The sequence below is a fragment of the Melanaphis sacchari genome, unplaced genomic scaffold, assembly GCF_002803265.2.
Source record: "Melanaphis sacchari strain LSU unplaced genomic scaffold, SCAv2.0 Contig1562_pilon_pilon, whole genome shotgun sequence".
Taxonomy (NCBI): Eukaryota; Metazoa; Arthropoda; class Insecta; order Hemiptera; family Aphididae; genus Melanaphis; species Melanaphis sacchari.
In genome coordinates, this window is record NW_020270693.1 from 12113 (window position 1) to 34436 (window position 22324).

Sequence of the window (22324 nt, forward strand, 5' to 3'; positions counted from 1 at the left end):
ATTAGAACATTTTAGAAAAATGTCTTTATAATTTCAGTAAAATATCTAGCTTTGAAAAGGATGAATTACTAAAATATTGCGCTGATCTCCAAATAGCTTTATCTGATGGGTTAGAAATTGAAGCAGTTTTTCTTTGCGACGAATTAATTAGCATACAACACTTCACCAAAATCAACGATTGCAATTCACCCCTCGATGTACTTAACTTAATTTAAAAAAATCAATTAGAGGATTTATACCCCTTAATATGGATTTCATTAAGAATTTTGTTTTACCATACCGGTTACAGTTGCAAGTGGAGAAAGAAAATTCTCCAAACTTAAGTTAACAAAAACCTACCTAAGGTCAAATATTGCACAAGCCACATTTGGACTTCTCGGAACTAATTAAAGTATTTGCAGATAAAAAAGCAAGAAAAGTGAACTTACATTAGATTTTTTTTTTTATTTAGTACCTCTGTAACAAAGTATTTTACTAATAATAAATTATATTTTATATTGATAATTACTATACAATAATAACAAAACTAAGAAAGTATATTTTTTTGAATTTGACTAATTTCCTTAATTTTTTCTGTTTGATGTTTAAAAAGAGTGTGAAGGGCACCGAAATAATTTTTGCACTGGTCGCTGAAAAAGCTAGAGCCGACCCTGTAAGCTAGCTAATAAGACTTGGAAATTTGTTATAAGATTCCACTTATGTTTGTTTAATTGGAATTAAAAAACAAATTTAAAGTAAAACCACTATCGTAAAATAGTGATATTTTATCCTCAAACAATTTTTCATATTTTGTTATAATTCAATAATATTAACTGTAGAAAGTTAAAACATTCTAGTATTATTTAAATTACCATTTTCTATATATAATGCAATTTTAAAAGTGTTATTATTATTATTATATCTATTCATAACTTATAAATTAAAGTTTAATATTAAACACATCCATTGTGGTGACCTATATATATTTTATGACGAATACTTTCGACATCTATTGCAACTCATACTACACGTCTACACTGCAACACAGCTAGATCTTCGATATTTTCGATTCTTTATTACTAGTTGTAACTTGTAGCCATAATACAAAACGATTTAAAATTGTATTTGAAGTAAAATAAAATCTGTTATTTTTTTAAACCTTTAAAAGGTTTCATTCCCATAATCTTTCTTTAAGCTCATCCATATTTCACTGATGATTGTATAATCTTAGATTTAATTTTTATGACTCACTTTCTAACTTGGTTAATTGTTAATAATTATACTATTTATACTGACCACAAAATAATCTTAACATTTATTAAAATGATAGATAGATATATAATATTTTATTATTATTTAAAATTATATACTTTACATTTTAAATAATATATTTGTTTTTAACTAAACAATTTTTTTTAAACTTATCTTGTTTAATTTAAAATTGAATCATCTCAGGTATTTAAAATGTTGAAAAAATATTTACGAATGTATTGAAATCTTCTAGGTATGAAAAGTCTTAAAAATTTGGATATAAGTATCGCTCTACTGTACGCAGTAGATATCAAGTGGCTTGAATGGGTCACTTCAATGTTTATGTTAAATTTGAATTTAATGATATAATATCATTGTACACGAAAAACCATTATAAGTGGAGACTGGAGACCATCTATCAGCCTGCATAACTAAGTATATTTTACAATTTATCTATTGAAGTAATTTATTTTACTATTGGTATTACGAAAAGTTGATTTATTTTTTTCCAATAGTGTTGTGTTTATTATATTATTAGTATTTAATTATTTTAATTTTTAATAATAATAATATATATTTATACAGTATACTGTATTATATTAGTGTACTGTGTGTTAACTTTTGAACTTAACTTTAAATACCGCAAAACAGCATGAATATTAAATAAATAATATCTTACAATTAATAATCTACATATTTGAAAATTTATAAAATATACGTACAAATTTAAAGTCCTCACAAATAATGTTTTTTATAATAAAATAATTAACATCATTAAAATATATAATTTCATTCAAATTTAAATTTCAAATATATAAAAAAATAATTTTGTATGTGTATTTTTTAGTTCTAATATAAACTGTTCATGATGTATTATACGATTAAACCTTTTATAAATATTTATTTACAACAAAATACTTGAATTTGACAAATTTTCATGTTTTTGGACGAATTTCCTAAAAATTATATCTATATCTATGTATTTTATATAGGTATAAGAAAAATTTATGTAAAATCTTGTATTAAATTTTTAAGAACTCTGACGCTGATTTTTTTTAATTGCCATTTTTAGAAATAAAAATACAAACTTTAAGTATCCATGCGACCATACAGTTATCTATCGTTTTTGAATAAGAACACTAAAGAAATTTATAGTTAATATTTATTATACGCATGATAATTGGTAAATATCCAACATAGTAAAAATTTGAACTTAAAATGCTCATAATTATTTATGTACAATTAGTATTTTATAAGTAGAAAACTAATAAGGAATTCTGTATTAAATTTTTAAATCTTAGGAAATAAAAGAAAACATTTTATAAATTACTAACTATAAAATATTATGTAAATTTTTGAGATTTTGACAATTTTAGTTAAAATTAACTAAAAAAAAAAATGTTACGACTATATATTTTAGATTTATTTTCTTGGTAAATGAACTACTTATTAGCAATATTGTTGTAAATTTTCAAGCATCTTAATCTATCTAGAAATTTTTTATTGGTATTAATGAAATTCAACTGAAAATTGCAAATGATGATAAACATTAAACAGCTTGAAAAGATTTAAAATTGTATCATATATATATAAAATAATAATTTAAAAATTTGTTGAACATTTCAAGTTTTTATAGTTGTTCGTTTTTGAATTAAAACAAAATAAAGAAATCAATTTTTGTCAAAATTTTGTTTAGAATTTTAAAAATTTCCTTTACTTTTTTTCCTAATTGTTAAAAAATATTCTGGCAAATTTTCACTTTTGATCCTCTGAAATACTAACTAGATCTAATTTTATGCCAGAATCCCATTCAAAGTTGAAAATTAAAACATTTTTATTGACCCAAAAGGTGATGATAGACAGAAAAAAAAACTACATAGGTAACTGTAAAATCAATACATTGCGATCCTAAAAGAAGTAAATTTTAATTGCATTAAAAGTTTTGAAAAATAATAAAAAAATTAAATTACTTAAAACATTAAAAATTAAATGATACTGCAGGTAAATCAATAAACTTTTTTTTTTGTAATTCGAGTGATGATTATATACCTAACGGACACCTCTAAATAGTGGATACCTCCAAATAACGAACATTTTTATGTGTAAGGGGACATTTTCACTACTTTTATTCAGGAAAACCCCTAAATACCGGATACTTAAATAACGAACACTTTTATGGTAATTTAATTTTGATTTTGATAATTTTTATCGTTAATATAGAATATTTGTGAAATGCCAATTTAATCTAATCTTACAACTATATATATATATATATATTATAAATTATTATACAATTATGGTATATCTTATCCGTTCATTATCGCGTCGAAGAAATCATTTTTTTATGTTATGTTCTGTGAAGTTATCTTATACTCATACTTAGTTGTGTTGGTGTCGTTGGTGATTCCATCGCATTTGAACGTGTTAGGCTGGGTTACTATGCATAAAGGTCTTAACCAAGCTAAAGTAACTGATTTTTTCAATAAATGTTAATTTTTATTTTAAAATTATTTTGAACACATTTTCACTTATTTTTTCATACACAGTAGATAATAATGTACATATCACAATTTAAAATAGTTATATGCACAATTAGTATTTGCGTTAAAATAATATAAATGTATAATGTATTCAAATATCATTATTATAAATATTATATGTATACATGTAAATAATAAAAGTTGTACATATTGTGTAATTATTAATTTCTCCGAGGTATTTTCAAGAATTTACTCCTCTCTCCTCTAAATAGCGGACACCTTTAAATAATGGATAAAATTACAGCGACCAAGAGTGCCTGGTATTTAGAGGTTTCACTGTAGTATAATTTAGCTAATTTTAAATTAATTACCCAGAGTGTTGTAGTTCAAATTGATTTGTTCCTCAAAAACGTACTCAGTACAAGGTCATCCTGCTGAAATAATTAGTGTTACCTGGAATTGTGATCACGTTGTATTTCAGATTCTGAGCTAAGTAATAAATGTATTGATTTTATCAAGATGAATTTTTTTTATTGTGAGTACTCGATAAGTATTAAATTGCTTCAAATTTTCAAAAAAGATGGTGGTTTTGGATATAAAATTGAGTCTAGTTTGCATATTTTAAAGAGTTCAAATTTAAAAATTCTCAGTATTTATTTGTATATCCAGGAAAAACAAAACAGAATTTTTATTTACTTCCCTAGTTGCGTGGAGAATTCAATAAAGAAAACTAAGAAACTTTAGACTTTTAGAAAACTAGAGGCGAAAAAAATATATCGATAATTCGCCCACCACTATAGTTTATAGACGTAAAAAATGGTGGTGGTCGGGGGTATAATTAAAATAAATTGATATACGTAATTAATGCATAATAGTGTAATATAACTAATTAATAATTATAATACGGATTAGAATTGACAAACCTAGGGGGGTGCAAGAGGTGCGTACCTATGCACTGGGCGCCAAAACCTTATTATAATCTAAGTAATATTACTGATAGATGAATGTTAACCATATTAATTCATATTTTTTATTGGTTTCAATATAATAATATCATCCTAATTCGCGGTGTCGATTCATTATTTTGACAATTTGACTGACGATGAAATAACGTTTTAAAATGTATTGTAGACAATTATGTAAAAATACCTATTCACATGAATCGATATAATTGGTTTTTATTTTTATCTCGAAATAACGACGTCGTTGATCGTCAATAACAATAATATATTATAAATATATGTATACTGCATTATTATATAATAATAATGTATAATAATATTATATTAATATTATATATAATAATATTTCCCATTATTATTTACTATTGTTATTTTATATAATTAATAATTTAATAACAGAATTTTGACTGGAACAAGTTTTACGATCTTATTTTGAACCCATCTATGATAATGTTCACATCACTCATTCTAGAAGTAGGTACAAAATTACTTTTTTTTAGCATTTATTTGAAGATAAGTTATTTTTTTATGCAATCGAACAAATTTGATTCGTAAATAAATGATACCGGTTTAGTATGATAGGTACCTATCTATCAATATATTTTATTCTATGTAAACAGTTTAAATATTATATTACTAATCTATAAGTTAGAAATGTGCAAAAAAAGGTAAATCTAACCAATTTCTCTCCTCTATTCTTATTTTATTTCTTTATAGGGATAAACATACATGTTAGAGGGGTTAAGGTCACTATAAATAATTTTTGGCACCGGGTACTAATAATGCTAGGCACGGCACTGAGTATCACATTACATAACAATCAAGAAATTTATTGATCACTATCCATCCCCCTATATTTAAAAAAAATCTCAGGATAATTTAATTTGTATTTGAAATCATAGTCATCATGCCACTGTTCGTTTATAGTTTTTACTTCTGTAGTTCTATTCTTTACTTCTATACTATAATCTTAATTGTGGAATAAAAATCCCAAATATATAAATTTATATACTTACTTAAAGATAATTAGGATCTGGATTTAAATGTTTTTAAGTTATCAAAAAATACTCTAAAAAATAACTAAAAATGCTAATCCAACTTAATAATATGTCCTTAAACAATAACTTATATTTTTTTTTATACACATGTATGGATGTATGTGAAAAGAAAACGAAGACTTAACTTTTGGCATTTTTAATATTTATTTATCTTAATTCTTACCTAAACTATCAAAATATTTATGTAAACAAAATACTGAACTTACATAGGCACACACAATATTTGCATTACTTCCTTAATTGATATAGGTATTGGCGTACTGGAGTATGAAGATTTTTCCCCTAGTATAAAAAAAACGTATTTTCTGTGGATTTTTTTTCAAGTGTTTTTTTCTAACTATCCTAATCCTATATACTTAATCCATAAAAAATACAAATACAGTATACCTATAACTGAATTTACATTAAATAGGGATCAGAATTTAATAATCATAATATGTACATATAAGTACATACCGTCATTAATTAACCGTTTAGCCTTTAAAGGAAAAACCTTGAAATATCAAAAGAACAGCTATAATTTAAAATTTATAAACGTTTTATTAGACGATTTTAGGCCGAAGGCCTCGTGTCGTATTTAACATTGAACCGTTAAAAATTGAAGCGACTTATAAGCTACATATATCTAAAGGTGCATTGTACGATCGTTAATTATATATAGATTTTATTATCTATGAATTGTGATGATGACTATGCCCGGCGGTATTATCACAGAAATACAATATAATATTATTAAGTGATTAGCATGTTTTGTTATGGCATTTATTTTGATGTTTATTGCTTGTAGATATATTGTTATCACTTATCAGTCATTGGTCCGCGGCACGGCTATAGGTACTATAAATTATAATATCTATAACTGTTGTCCGTAGTCGATATTTTGACATTCGATTGTGAAATATTTGAATGTGGGAGCATTCAGAGCATTGGGAGCTGGAATTCTCATTGTACTGTTTTATATTTATACAGTTAATAGTTTATGAATAAGGTGACGTGGGACTGTTATTATTGAGTGCGGAGTGCGTATGATTGAGCGCGTCGTAACGCACGCAAAACAACATTCACACGGCGTCGGAGTGACATTGTAACATCGATTATTACTTATTTAGTTATTCCTACCTATTGATAATATGTACTATTGTGTGTTGACTGCGTAGAATATGGAGATGGGTAGGTTGCAAGTTGCAACACGTCAGTGTTGTAGAGTGCTGTGTTGGCTATAGACTCGTGCAGTCGTGCAGTTGTACAGGTACTTTGTAGTTGGCAGTTGGCACTCGGCAGTGAGCGGTCTATGGTTGTAGGAGTGTTACGTGTACCTCAGTAACGATATTTTTCCAATAGAAGTCAAACCTTATATTTACAAATAAAGTTATAAATTTATTATTAAAAAAAAAATAACAATAATAATGTCGAACAATAAAGATCCGGCTGATAACCAACTCGAAGATTTTAAAAAATCTGTTAAGGTAATTAATTGTTATATGATTATATCTGATACTTATTTAATCGTTTATTATTATTGAACCAAGTAACAATTTATTATTTATTTATTTTTTTTTGTTATACCTGTAAGCCTAAAACAATTAAAATATAGATGTATTTTACTTTTATCATGTTGTTTAGTATATTTAAGTACCTAAGGAGGTTTAAAAAAATTTGAAAAATTTAAATATCAATCTACGGACTACAACTTGCACATACATATGAAATAATACTTATAGGAAATACAGAAGACCAATAGTTTTAACACTGACAAAATTGTAGTGCATTTAATATACTTCCTTAATTAGGTAGTTTAATGGACAGCATCTAGCGCCATCCACAGTAAACGTGTTAATTGTATTTTTAAATTTTAAATAATTATCATGGAGTTAATCTCTGAATTTATTTATTAGTACATAGAATAAAATGTTTTTTGATATATTATTAATTTGTAATTACACTGACAAGTATACAATATTGTTTAGTGAATTATTTAGATTATTTTTTCATTCAAATATTTATGTATGATTTAAAACCACAAGATCTAAAAGATTTAAAGGTATAATGCACACTTTTCAATGATTTAGTTAAATTTTATAAATAATATGATAATAAGTTATTATTTTATTATCATTAATAATTGTTTTCACAGATCATTTTTTTTAAAACTGTTTTTTTTTGTAAGTTTTAAAGTTATAAAATTATTATTATAAATTGAAATTATAATTTATTTTGATAATTTTATGTTTTGAGATAGATGTCTAAATAATTTCCGAATATGATGTAATTATTTAAGTTTATTTGTATTAATATTTTTAAAAACAATTGTTATAATATATAACTTATCATAGATTTGAACAATTGAATGCAACAATTGCCATATAAGTGTTATAATTTATTATAAAATCTATGATTATTTTTTTTATGTTTGACACTTGATATCAAAAATTAACAAATTAATATGTTGGTTAAAAAGCTGTAATTCATGGCCATAAATATTAAAATTTTATATTTTAATTGCTAGTTTTTAATACCAGAAGACGTTTACACTAAAATAAAGAAAATATACTTAATACTATTAATGTTTATATTAATATATAAAAAATGCATGTTAAGTTATAAATAAAAACCAGATTTAATTGCACTAAAAATATGTCAAAATTGCAATGAGAATAATACAATAATTGCATAATAAAATCATATAATTGCTTTAAAATTTATCTTAAAATATTACAAAATGTATAATTATTATTTATTTTCTTACAAACATGATTAGACTTATAAATCAATAATAATAATGTCTAAAACTTTAAAATATTTTATTTATAATATAAAGCGATTCATCAAGTTTACTCGTATTCCTTTTTTATCTTTAAATAATGTATTTAAAATTTAAATTCTAATTTTTGGAATTTTTTAGTAAAAAAAAAACTTATTAGACTTAAATTTGGCCTTATTCTACATAAAAATTAAATTAGCAGAATTAATAATTTCAATTTTTTAGTCTAAAAATGGTAAATTCATTTTGGAAGTATTTATGTAAATACTGCTATATATTAATATAAATATTCAGGAAAAATGTCAAGTGTCAGGGTTCAATACTACCTCAAATTATATAAAAACAGTTTTGTAAAGAACAAAGAGTAAAAAAGTTCCAAGAGTCAAGATAGACGATATATCAAGATTCTTACTATTTTTAGTTCTGCTTATGAATTATGAATAAGTACAATTACGAGACTGTTAATTACTATTTTAATGTACTTTATAACTACTTTGTACATATACGGTTAATAATCATTTTTCATATTGTTACTTGTTTGTTGTTATTATTTAATTTGCATACAATAATTACCTAGGTACTAAATAGGTTACTACCTATGCATTAAAATATTGACAAGCATATGAAGTATGATGCTATTCATACACAATTCACTTAGGTCATATTTTTAGCACCTAAGTATTTCCTATATAGCTATATATACTGAAAATATGTTATAAATATCTGTAGACAATAGGTAAAGTATATCAAAATTAAATTTGTGTGTCAGAAAGTTAAATTTTGCTATTCATGTACTTCTTTTATTTAAGTTGTTTTTATAATATTTTTATGACACAAAACAAATTTTATTTTTAATATTTAATGGTCTAGTACAGGGGTCGGCAACCCGCGGCCTGCAAAGCAATTTTTGATGGCCTGCACAAAGGTGGTTAATTTTTGTGTTTTACTTTTGTTAAATAACATTTTTCATATAATTTTCAATATTATATAATTATTTTTCCTTTATAAATAGAATATATCTAACCGTTTCATAATAGCAATACAATTATAAGTATTATATCATAATATGTAATTTTTTTTTTTAATGTGGCCCTTGATGAACAATTGAAAAAAAAAATGGCCCGTGTGGTTAAAAAGGTTGCCGACCCCTGGTCTAGTAGGTAGACTTGTCATGAAGATAAATTTTTGAATCTATTTACATATAATATTAATTACTATTAGTATTTACACATTATAAATATTTTAATCCTAAAAAAAGTAATTGTTTAAAAAACCAGACTTGATACATTTTATCCTAGTCTATGGTTTTAAGCTACCTAGGTTATATTGTTTTAATTTCTCAAATAGCCATAACAATTTACATTTGTTAAAAAAAAAATATTACTATTTAAACTTGTTTTAAGTTAAATAATTTTACTCTTCTTATTTTATCATTAATAGTCATTAAAGAACATGAATATTAAAATATTTCTACTCCCACTGTCCTATTTTAAAACCAGACTAAATCAATGACTTAATGACCTTTTCAATGTTGTTTAGTTTTTTACTGTTTGTATGTATTAGTTCTCACATTAAATGTTAATGAATAATGAATATAACTGATATATATATATATTAACCTTGGAAACGCCTATATTATATTTCTTTCAAACAAGTAATTAAAACTAAAAATTAAAAAGTTATTCGTCTTACTTAAAATATTATTAATCATAATAATAATAAAATTTCTTGTAAAAACGAACCGATTTTATTTGTGTACAACTATATACTTGTAGTTATTTTTAATTGTTTAAATACTGATTTGATTTATTTTGAGTAATATTGATTAATGATTACTTTTGACTAATAATACGTCAGAAATCAACCTTGATTTTTTAAAATTATTGTTAAAGTAAAAGTATTTCTAGTAAATCCAGTTTAAGTAGATACTTGACCTATAGCTTTAGGACTTAAAAGAGTCGGGACATACATGTCTCACGCCCGATATGATTTAGATTTTTCAAAATGTTTAAAACTACAAGTTGGCATTGTATAAAAATAATACAAAAAAATATATTTTATTACAATTGAAATTGAAATATCGTATTTTATAATGATTTTATATTTTTATATTTTTCATTTTTATTAATTTAGGGATCGAATTTATATGCAAATGCATGTAATATGTATTGGAATAAGTTTTTTGAAATCTGATGAGATTTGTTTTTGATTAAATCATTTTTATAAAAATAACACTAATTGTATTTTGCATATTTCAATAGTTTTAACCTATTAATGCATATTTTTAGTTTGATAGTGCGTATTAATGTTTAATATTTATAGATGATTGCACATATATTTGTTTTTCGTCTTATTTTCCTGTTTACAGCCACATAATATCTATAAAATCACTACTTACTGGTCGTTATTGCCTAATTCTTTGCAACATAAATATTATATTAGTATTGATCGATTTTTGTTTTCACTTTTTATTAATATAGGCTAATATTTTATTGATTGAAAACAAAGAATGTTAAATGGCAAAGATAACAAAATACTTTTTTTTATATATTTAAAACCTTTTTTAATACTTAATTAATACTTATTTTTTACATAATTTTAAATAAAATATTTTTGATTCAATTTTTAGTGCATATAAATCTGGTCTCTAAGTCTATTACTATTTTTGTAGTTATATACTTCAATTAAAATAAATGTATGAAAATTGTATAATAATAAATTACTTGAATAAATACGTTATATTAGGAAAATGAAAAATAAATTTCAAAATATTATAACATACATACCTAGTTTATTTTAATTAGGAATATTTAATTGTATAAATATTAAATATATATTGTTGAATATTAAATAATGTTTATACTCAACATAACTTAAAGTAATTTAAATCTATTACTGATTTTTCGAGAATGATTGGTTTGACTATTGGTTATTACTTATTAAGTATTTATATTTATAAGTTATAAGACCAATAATTATTCAACTCATTGATTATTTAAGTATTTCCTATCCAGTCATTATAAAAATAACTATTAATTATAATTTATTATATATATTTAATTTAATTAATAATATAGTAATATAAGTTAGGTACGGATACTCGAATATAAACAATGGTATAAAAAAGTTATTGACGTTATTGTAAATTATTTATAGATTATCTATTTAGTTAATTGTGTGTGAATGCATATTATTGTTTTGTAAATGATAATTAATGCGAGTGAAAACTTTTAAGTTAGAGTACCTATTAAAAAAAAAAAATTCTTAATTGTTTTACTCAATGCACAACAAACTATAAACATTACTATATGTATTACTAATTCTTTATTTAATTGATTTATATTTGGGATGAGACTTTTATGTAACTACCATTTGAAGTTTAAATTTTACGTAAATTTATATATAAATTATAAATATGTTATTAGTAAAAAAAGTCGTCTAAATTATAAAATATTTTTAATTATTTTTTAGTAAAAATTTAAATTTCAAAAATTATAACTTGAAAATTGAATACAAGGATTATCGGTTTTTTTGTATGGTGTATCTTAACTTAAATAAAAGACATTCTAAGTTCATATTTTAACGAAATTGAAAATTAAAATAAAATATATTAATTTTTTTTTGTGTAGGCTGTAATTAAAAAAATATCATTTTCAAAGACTTAAACAAACTTAATTCTTAAATGACTTAGTAATTTCTACATATTATTACTAACTTAACGAAATACAATTTTCTAAATGTTTAGATTATCTAATTTATGGCTTTCTATACCATGAACTTATTTATATACCTTCGTACAATACTTCGGTATTGTAATAATTTGATTTTTTTAAGTACCTACCTAATATTATTATAATTATCACAAAATAAATATGTTTTTTAGAAAAAGTTTTACTTTTCGAATTAGGTGCTAAGTAAGACCATTGAGTATATATAGTTATTATATATACTCAATGGTAATACGTAAATTTATTATAAAGAAACTTCAAAAGTATAAATTGTCCTAATTATCTCCGCTCTGAGTTGTTTCGTTGTATGTAATGATTTAACAATAATTGAATTAAAATTTCACATAATTATTACAGTGGCCTAGTGCCCATTGTAAATTATGATAGAATATTAATAATTATTGATCTCGTTGACATTTGTTTTTTACTACTGAGTAAAGTGAATTACTTGTTTAGTATTTATATTATACTTAGTTATAATGCTCTAAAGTAAGTAATTTAGCTAGTAATACATTTTGTTGTATTAGGTATTAAATTATACTAAAAACTATTATATAATTAATGTGAATATTGGTAATAATTAATATTTAATATTGACTAAACAAAATTATAAAGAACCGTCAACAATGTCATTATATATAATTTATATAATGATAATACTTATATCATTAATCATTCATACACGCTTTACCATTTTAATTTTGTTTACGAACAAATGAATAATTGAATATTATAATATACAAGGCGATTCACTTCACAAAGCATTCTGATTTTTGAAATAGTAAATACTTTAAACAACGCTATTCTCATATATTATGCAGTCTTAGTCTTATTAACATACAACAACAAATTTGCGTTCAGTAGAACCAATTATGTATTGTTAGCTTTAATATTAGAGTAAATTGACCTATTATTAAATTTAAAGGTAAAATAATTATCTATGTTTAAGTGTTAACAATTTTTCGAACTAAAAATGACCATTTTTAACTTTTAATATTTACAATACTCATATCTTGCTTTAAAATTAAAATATTGAAAAAAAGTATATTTTTTAGTAGGTATAGATTTTCTCACCTTTAACTTTAAGAATAAATCAATTTACTCTAATATTAAAGCTAACAACACAATTGGTTCTACTGAACGCAGATATACTGTTGTATATTAGAAAAACGGAAATAACACAAATAACATATGTTAGTGTAGCGCCCACTGAAAGAACATATTTTTTTCAATAATTGAGAACCAACCTTTTTCTTTAAAATATTTAGTGGATGATTTTTTTTAAAATATTGAAGTACCTAATATCTAAATCAAAATTTAAACGAGTTTCAAGTTTATTTATTAAGGATAATAATCTTGAAAAATTGGTTTACATTAATATATGTAATATTGAATCTAGTATCTATTTATTATACTAAGAAATTTTCCACGTATTATAAATTAATTTTAGTTATTATAATTTTCAAATCATCTCAACCTCCAAATCCACTAAACCTATATTATAGACTTATTATCTGAGCGTAAACATCTAAATTCAAACAGCATCCTATATATTTTTATATGAATCAATTTACTTGATTTTTTCTCATTACTCACTCACTCGCTTATTATAAAAATTATAAGACAATTCTTGTATAGATAAAAACGTGAAATTTGGCACAAAAATAGATCATATAGTGTAAGTACATATACGCAAAAATCACAATTATTATTTAAAATTAGTGTCATTTTAGAGAGGGGAGTTCTAAATGTCTGAAATAATAATAATTTACAATGAAAACTAAAAAATAAGCAAAATAATAACTTATACAATGAACTAAAACCAAAATAATGAACTAATGTATAAATCTAAATGTGCCTGTTGTTTACAACTTTCAAGATCAAGAAGTTAATCACTCGACTATACAACAAATGCGCCAAAACAATTATATAATTGAAATTTTGAGAGAAGCATAGTCCTTTTAATGCCTTGTACAAAATAAAGATAACTTTTATGATACTTAAGTCAACAAAAAGTAATGATATCTTAAAAAAAACCTGATAGTTAAAAGATACCAAATTAAAAACTACTTGACAAAAAAAGTCAGCCTGTTTTTGATGTCTACATTGTATTTAAGACTTATCTTTTTTAGTTCATTAATTCACTATAGCGTTAGTTCAAAAAAAGAAAAGCATTGTTAAATTGTAATTTTGTACTCCTTTATTGATATTAACTTTTTTTAAATTCTGAGCGAATCTATGAATATAAAAGTTTTACGATGATGTGTATGATATTTTTTATTTTTGTGTCTGTCTTCGTGTTTTGGGGTAGAAAAAATGGTTCAGTCTTAAAAATTAAGGCTGGTTACTGGTAATAAATCGGATTTTGCTTTTACTTTAAGAGAAATAAGGAAATATTTTAATCATTAAAATTCTATTGTTATCGCGTACAATAACGGTCTAAATTAATAAAATGATAACTATTTTTTTCAAATTAGTCATTTTTATTTTAGAGATAGTAAATTTAAACCTTTTTTTAAGTTTAATCTTACAGTTATATCATTGTTTTATTACCCTTTCTCCAAGCAGACATGCAGTATTCTATGAGATCTATATAACGTATATAATAAATTATATTTGAAATTTTCACCCAATATTAATATATCATTTTTTATACATAATATAGCTTTAAAAATATTTTAACTCTTTTTAAACTATTGAACGGAATAAGGAATTTTCGATTTTTATTAGTTTTTTTTTTTTGTATGCATTTGAAGTTCAAATTTTTATAAAATTCTTCAAAATCATGAATACTTGCGAACTATATATATTTTTTACCTAGTAAAAAATATGTATAAAATAATCAAATTTTATAGCTAAGATATATATTTAATACAATGTTTGTCATGATTAATACATATAGCCTATAGGTACTAGAACTAGAAATATACAAACACGATTTTTTACATGTACAAGTATATGTTTGTAGTTTAAATTTGTAAGAAATTTTATATTTTAACAATGAATAACTATGTTAATTATTTTATTATGATAAACATTATTTGTGAAGACATAAAACTTGCATGTATGTGTATTATACATTTTAAAATGCTCAAAGAAATTTTGAAAATATGTAGATTTATTTTAAGATATTATCTATTGATACTATGACTACCTATTTTATATTGTTTTACAGTATTAACATTTTACATCAGGGTATTATTAACTCGGTTATACACAAATTGCGGCCCGAAATAAAAAAAATGATTAATGAGTATATATCGGTATATGATTTGCGTCCGGTTTTATTTAAACGACGACTACTCGACGTACTTTAAAGCAGATAATAATTTTAGTTTAGTTTAGATCGTGTTGTCGGTGTAAACTTTCATTTGATCTTTGTTAAATAAATCTTAAACTCTGAAAACACTTTAAAATGACTTTTAAATGATTTTAAGCGAAATAAATAAAACATTATTTAATATTGATAGGTATAAATTTCATTACCATAAAACATCAAAGATTGATATTCAACGTCGGAATTGCTGTAAAAAGACGTGTAAGTCATACACTAAACTAAATAATAAAAATGAGATTATAGAATGTGCAAATACTGCAAATATAATCATAATCATATAAAAGATTTTGCCGAACTATTTAATAGACAACAGTTGATTAATAATTTAAAGTCAAAGGATGTAGAAAAACTACGATAAACGATAAACCATCAAAACTTATTTATGGGGCTTTATCAAAAGACATTCCAACAATGACAATTTATGATTTAACGTCGTAATAATATACATCACGTAAGGTCATCTACAATTCATAATAATGAAATATGGTGTAATTAATATATTATTTATGATATTAAAAAACTAATAATTTAATAAATAAAATATTTTCTAAAAGAATTAAATCAACCTAACATATTTTTAAAATTGAAATAAAGTACTCCGATGTCTACATAAAAAATGTAGGCAAGTGTATACCGCTCTGCTGTACATTAAATATCAAGTGGGCTACTTTTTCACTGAGATAGATATTTTCAATTTAAATTTAATGATATATCGTTTTATATGAAAAACGATTCCGAGAGAAGACGGTCTGTTATCTTATATCACCAAGTATATTTTATGATATAGGTAGCTATTATAAATACCTAGTCATTTATTTTACTATATTATATTACAGTAGGTTAATATAATTTTTTTCGAAAATATTGCATTTATTTTATAATTAGTATTGATTGTATAAATATTAAATATATTATGTTTACAATTTGCACCATAATGTATCAACTCATATAAAAGAAAATTTAACTACATCTTTCTGTAAATACCGTAAATTAATAAAAATAGATTCATAGTACCTATAAATATATAATATCTTAAAAATAAATCGAAAATGTCATTGCATTTAGTAAAATTTATAATAATTTAATTTACATAAAAAGTTTTAAGTTTCCACGAATAATGTTTTAAAATTACCTATAACAAATAATTAATATTGTTAATCATAGTTTAAATAAGTAATTTCGTCCAAATTTGAATTTGCAATAAAAAAAGTTATAATTGTTATTTTAATATTTTTATTTGAATATAAGAACAACTCATTTGGGATCTTGTTACAAGATACCTAAGCTTAGCCCCTCCCCAGTTCGGAAAATAGCCGAATTTAGACGAATTCCTCCAAAAGTTGGTACAAGTCTACCTCTAGAAAAGCTACAGCAGCTCCCCCCCTCCCAAAAAAAAAATTGGCCACCCTACAAGATTCTTGTATACATTTTCAAGTATTTTGACCCAGCGCAGCATTTTTTTTCCACTAAAAAAAATAAATTTTTTTTTGTTAAAAACTATATTTGCGTAAAACTTTCCGTTTTTCTTTAATTTTTTGATTACTTTTTTCGATTATTTTTAAAAATACTTGGAATTTTGATCTTTCTAAAGTACTAACAATTTCCAATTTACTGCCAAAAACTATCTTCATCATTGAAAATTAAAGCATTTTTACTGTCTCAATGATAGAAAAAAAATACATTGTAAAATCAATACATTCATTATTCTACTTAGAATCGCTTTTCACTTACAATAATGAAATTCAAATTTAACACATCCATTAGTGACTCACTCGACACCTAATGTACAGCAAAACGGTAACTACTTGCTAGTTGCTCAGGTACCTTTTTGAATATTGTGTTAGTGTTTTATTTTAAGTCTATCATGTAATAATTAAACGGAGTGTTCTAGTCCTATAATTGTAAAAGTATATTCATCATTCAAGTATATAAATTTTGAAAATTGCGTAAGAGAATTTGATTTCTGTTAATAAATTATTCATTAACTATTTTATATTTTCAATTTGACCTCTAACATTAAAATTAACTCATTAATAAATAATAATTTTTTCAGTAATATCTAACTAATATAGTTAATTTTTTTCATAATATTTCAGAGTACTGATGTTATTAGGACAGGGAATGGTGCACCAGTTGATGATCATACTAATACAATTCAAGCTGGAGTAAATGGACCACTGGTGTTACAAGATCATACTTTTTTAGATGAAATATCGCATTTTGATCGTGAACGTATTCCAGAACGAGTTGTACACGCAAAAGGAGGAGGTTTTTTAACTTTTGATAATATTGTGTTTACATTTAAAAATAATGAAATGTATTTTAGGTGCATTTGGTTACTTTGAAGTAACACATGATATTACAAAATATTGTAAAGCTGAAATATTTTCGAGCATTGGAAAACAAACTCCTGTCGCTGTAAGATTTTCCACTGTTGGCGGGGAGAGCGGATCAGCTGACACTGTTAGGTATGTTTATGCTTCAAATTATACATAAGACTTTTTAAATTGTGGGAAAACAATATTATGTGCTAAATAATATACTTTTTGTACCTAAAGACTATTGTTATTTATTGTTAATATTTAAATACCTATTGAAGTGTAATATGTTTTTGATATTATTTTATACGTAAAAATAATCAAATTTATCAATGGGTTAGCTTTATACTTTTATAAAAGTTTAATTATTAATAAAATAATTAAATAAAAATCTACTAGATCTAAAGGTATCAATGTATAATAATAATAAATATTTGTATTATTTTTAGAGACCCAAGAGGTTTTGCTGTAAAGTTTTATACTAAAGATGGAATTTGGGATTTAGTTGGAAACAACACGCCAATATTTTTTATAAGGGACCCAATTTTATTTCCAAGTTTTATTCATACCCAAAAGAGAAATCCAGTTACCCATTTAAAGGTTACATAATTTAATATACATTATAATAAGTACCAGAGCTATATTAAAATTATATTTAGGACGCAAATATGTTTTGGGACTTTTTGACTCTTCGTCCTGAATCATTACATCAAGTGATGATACTGTTCTCAGATCGTGGAATTCCAGATGGATATCGTCATATGAACGGTTATGGATCTCATACATTTAAAATGGTCAATTCTTGTAATGACGCAGTTTATGTTAAATTTCATTTCAAGGTATTAAAATGAACAGCTTAATAAATATTAAGTACCTATGTTATCAAATAAAAAATATAATAATAAATTTAATAAAACGTTGTATATCAATTATTTTAGACTGATCAAGGTATAAAAAATTTGGATGTTAAAAGAGCTCGCGATCTTGCTGCTGATGACCCAGATTATTCAAACCGCGATTTGTTCAATGCTATTGCTAATGGTAACCATCCAACCTGGACTCTCTACATTCAAGTGATGACATTTGAAGAAGCTGCTGCTAATAAATTCAATCCTTTTGATATTACAAAAGTTTGGTCACATGCTGATTATCCATTAATACCAGTTGGCAAACTAGTATTGAATCGTAACCCCACTAACTATTTTGCTGATATCGAACAAATTGCTTTTAGCCCAGCGCATATGGTGCCTGGTATTGAACCTAGTCCAGATAAACTTCTCCAGGTTATTATACTATGTATTTCATAAATATAATTTTTTTTTTTTAATTATACTGTTTAACTCATTTTAATTTTGGATTTTAGGGACGATTGTTTTCTTATAGTGATACGCATCGCCATCGTTTAGGAGCTAACTATTTGCAGTTGCCTGTAAATTGTCCATACCGTTCAAAAGTTGCTAATTATCAACGCGATGGACCTCAAGCTTATGATAATCAAGGATCTGCACCAAATTACTATCCCAATAGTTTTTCTGGACCAGAACAACAACCTACTTATAATATGTCATCATTCAATGTTTCTGGTGCTGTTGCTAAGTATGAAAATAAAATTAAATATATTATAAATATTTATAAAGTTTAAACATTTTTTTAACATTTTATTTTTTAGATATGATTTAAGTAATGATGATAACTATAGCCAGGCAGGTTTACTTTATAGAAAAGTTTTACCTAAAGATGAACAAAATAGATTGGTTGAAAATATAGTTGACAACTTAAAACATGCTGCTGATTTTCTACAAGTACCAAAATATTTTATTATTTTAATTTTTACACATAATTTTTCATTATTATAGTATTGTTTATTATATGTTTTATTATTTTATAGGAAAAGGCAATCTATCATTTCACTCAAATTGATGCAGATTTGGGTAAACAACTAAGAGAACATTTGAAGTTGGCCAAGTGTTCAAAAGCAAACCTTTAATAATTTTAATAAATCACTTAATTATTTAAAATACATAAAAATAACTAAAATTATTTTTTTTTTTTTTATCTATTATTGTATTACTTTTTAATTTTTATTAAGCTGTGTAAAGACAAACTGTTTAATTACTCAAGTGACTTAATAATTGTGTAAGTTTATTTATTATAATTTTTAAATCAAAACAATTTTTAATATATTATCCATTATTTTACATTAATATTTGATATGTCATTTTGAAATTTTATTTTTTTGAAATTTATCAATATAAAATACAAGTTGATAAGACATGTTAGGCTTTCCTTTCCATTAAATGAAATTTTAATAAATTTACTTATTCTGAGTACTCTGGAAATTTTATATTTTTGGAACTTGGGTCTTTGTTTGCTGTTTGTTCTGCATAAGATTTTTAGCCATCCTTCACTTCCAAATCTTCATTATAATTTGTAATACATTTATAAAGTTTTGTGAAAAAATTTTTTTTGTTAGAAATTTCAACTAAAATTTTTTATTGGCATTTCAAAGTTTAAAATAAGAGTAGGGGGAATTGAAGATTGCAGAAATAGCCAACATTTAAATAATTTTTTTTGTGTCAATTGTTTGTAAGCTGTTAGGTAGGAAATACCTATTGGTAGTTTATTTGGTATTTGTTTTATATTAAAAAGAATATTGTTATCTCTTATTAAAACTGTGGTAATGTTGATCATATAGTAGTACATTCACAAGCATTCTTGTGAAGAACGTTCGAGAATGCATAAAACTGTGTATTAGTAATTACACCTATAGTATAAGTTATCAAGTTATCATCATTATGGATAACGTTTTAAAAATAATATATTGTGTAACTAAGAATTTTACTCCTAAACTACATGTGCAATAAGTCCCTAGTGTTAGTGTAAAGTATACTTTACCTGTTTACTTTGTAGTAGAAGTAGTATTAAATTTAATAAATAAACTAATCAATCAATTTTTCACTTTGCTTATTATTAATTTGGTATTTAACTTGTAGGTATTGAAAAAAATCTAATTTATACATTAATAATTTGATATTTCTGTACCTATACAGTATTTTTTATCTATACATAAATATAGCAACTAGACTATTAGAGAGTGACACACTGACACCTATAGTTTTCACTGGGTTACAATTTAATCTTTTTTTCTTTATTAATATTTTATTGTTTAGGAAAAATTCTTAAAGTGTCCTATTATTATTTTAGTAAATTGTTATTGTTTGCAATCATGGTGTTTTTTTTATCATAACCTAGTACTATTAGGATTAATGGTTAATCCTTTTTGTATGACAGCCACTGATTAATCGTGGCATTGATGAACTAAGAAAGATATAGATTAAAACAACATGTAATTTTCCGTCAATCGATTTCAGCAAATATTAAAAGGTTAAAGAGAGAAAAAAAATCACTTAAAAAAACAGTCGATAAGAGTTATTTCAGTTATGAGAATTATTAATTCTTGATGAATAAACCAAAAAATCAACTTACCTTCTTTATAGGTACTATTACATTGAAAATTTATAAAAAATATTACATCAATTTAGTAAGAGTTAATTAGTTTTCAGATCATTTATTTAAGATATAACAATGCAGGTTTGGAAATTTGTCTCTACGAGTGTGCTAATACTGCTAATTTTCCTGTTTTTAACTTATAATTTTATACACAATTTAAAAAAATCATAATTAAATCAAATATCTTCATTTTTATCCAAAACATTAATAGGTACCTAATGTACGTATTGTAAAAACAGTGGAAAAACTCGTAAAAAAAATATGATATTTTTTAGCGTTGAACTTGAATCCTCAAATCAATCATCAATATATATGCAAAAGGGCAAAAAGTCTGTATGAAGAAATTACGAAATACAAATTTATTGAAACAACAATACAACATGTGATCTTTTTAATGCAATTCATTATCTATTGAATTTTTTTTCAATTTATTAGAAGTATTAAGATCGCTGCTTTATTCACTTAGAATACTTTCAATCAGGTGCTCATTATTTTATTAGCGACGGCCGATGACTATAGAATCATCAATCAGATGAAAAATAGACGTCTTGTTCAGGAGCATTAGAAACTGACACATAACGTTCTGTGATGCGTTCTTATGTTTCCTCAATTAGATCAAAAGAAACATCATTAACTTAAGGGGATTTCTAATTTTTTTACACAATCACATAGTTTGACGGCTCCATTTCTCAAAACACTAAGCAGTATTTTTTTCATTTATTCAGATAGAAAGACTCTTAAACTATAAATAGAAATAATATAATTTTTTAATGTTATAAAATGCAAATAATTTTTATCTCATTTTTTTGTTACATTGACAAGTTTGCTTTGCACCCGATGACATTTTATTGATAAATTAAAAAAATCATTCAATGATAAATTTTTAAGATGAGGTATTGTTTAAATTTTTTGATGACGAGCTCATTTTGTTTTGTTCCGT

At 23.9% G+C, this 22324-nt stretch overlaps 1 protein-coding gene across 1 annotated transcript; it reads left to right on the forward strand.

Annotated features, from left to right (window-relative positions):
- The first annotated feature begins 6915 nt into the window (after positions 1 to 6915).
- On the forward strand, positions 6916 to 20832 carry LOC112592079 (catalase). Its single transcript, XM_025336054.1, has 9 exons — positions 6916 to 7196; positions 17653 to 17824; positions 17883 to 18024; positions 18324 to 18474; positions 18534 to 18713; positions 18813 to 19157; positions 19238 to 19470; positions 19544 to 19676; positions 19763 to 20832. The coding sequence occupies exons 1-9, from the start codon at positions 7137 to 7139 to the stop codon at positions 19859 to 19861; spliced, it is 1515 nt and encodes a 504-aa protein (XP_025191839.1). The 5' UTR covers positions 6916 to 7136; the 3' UTR covers positions 19862 to 20832.
- Positions 20833 to 22324: the final 1492 nt, after the last annotated feature.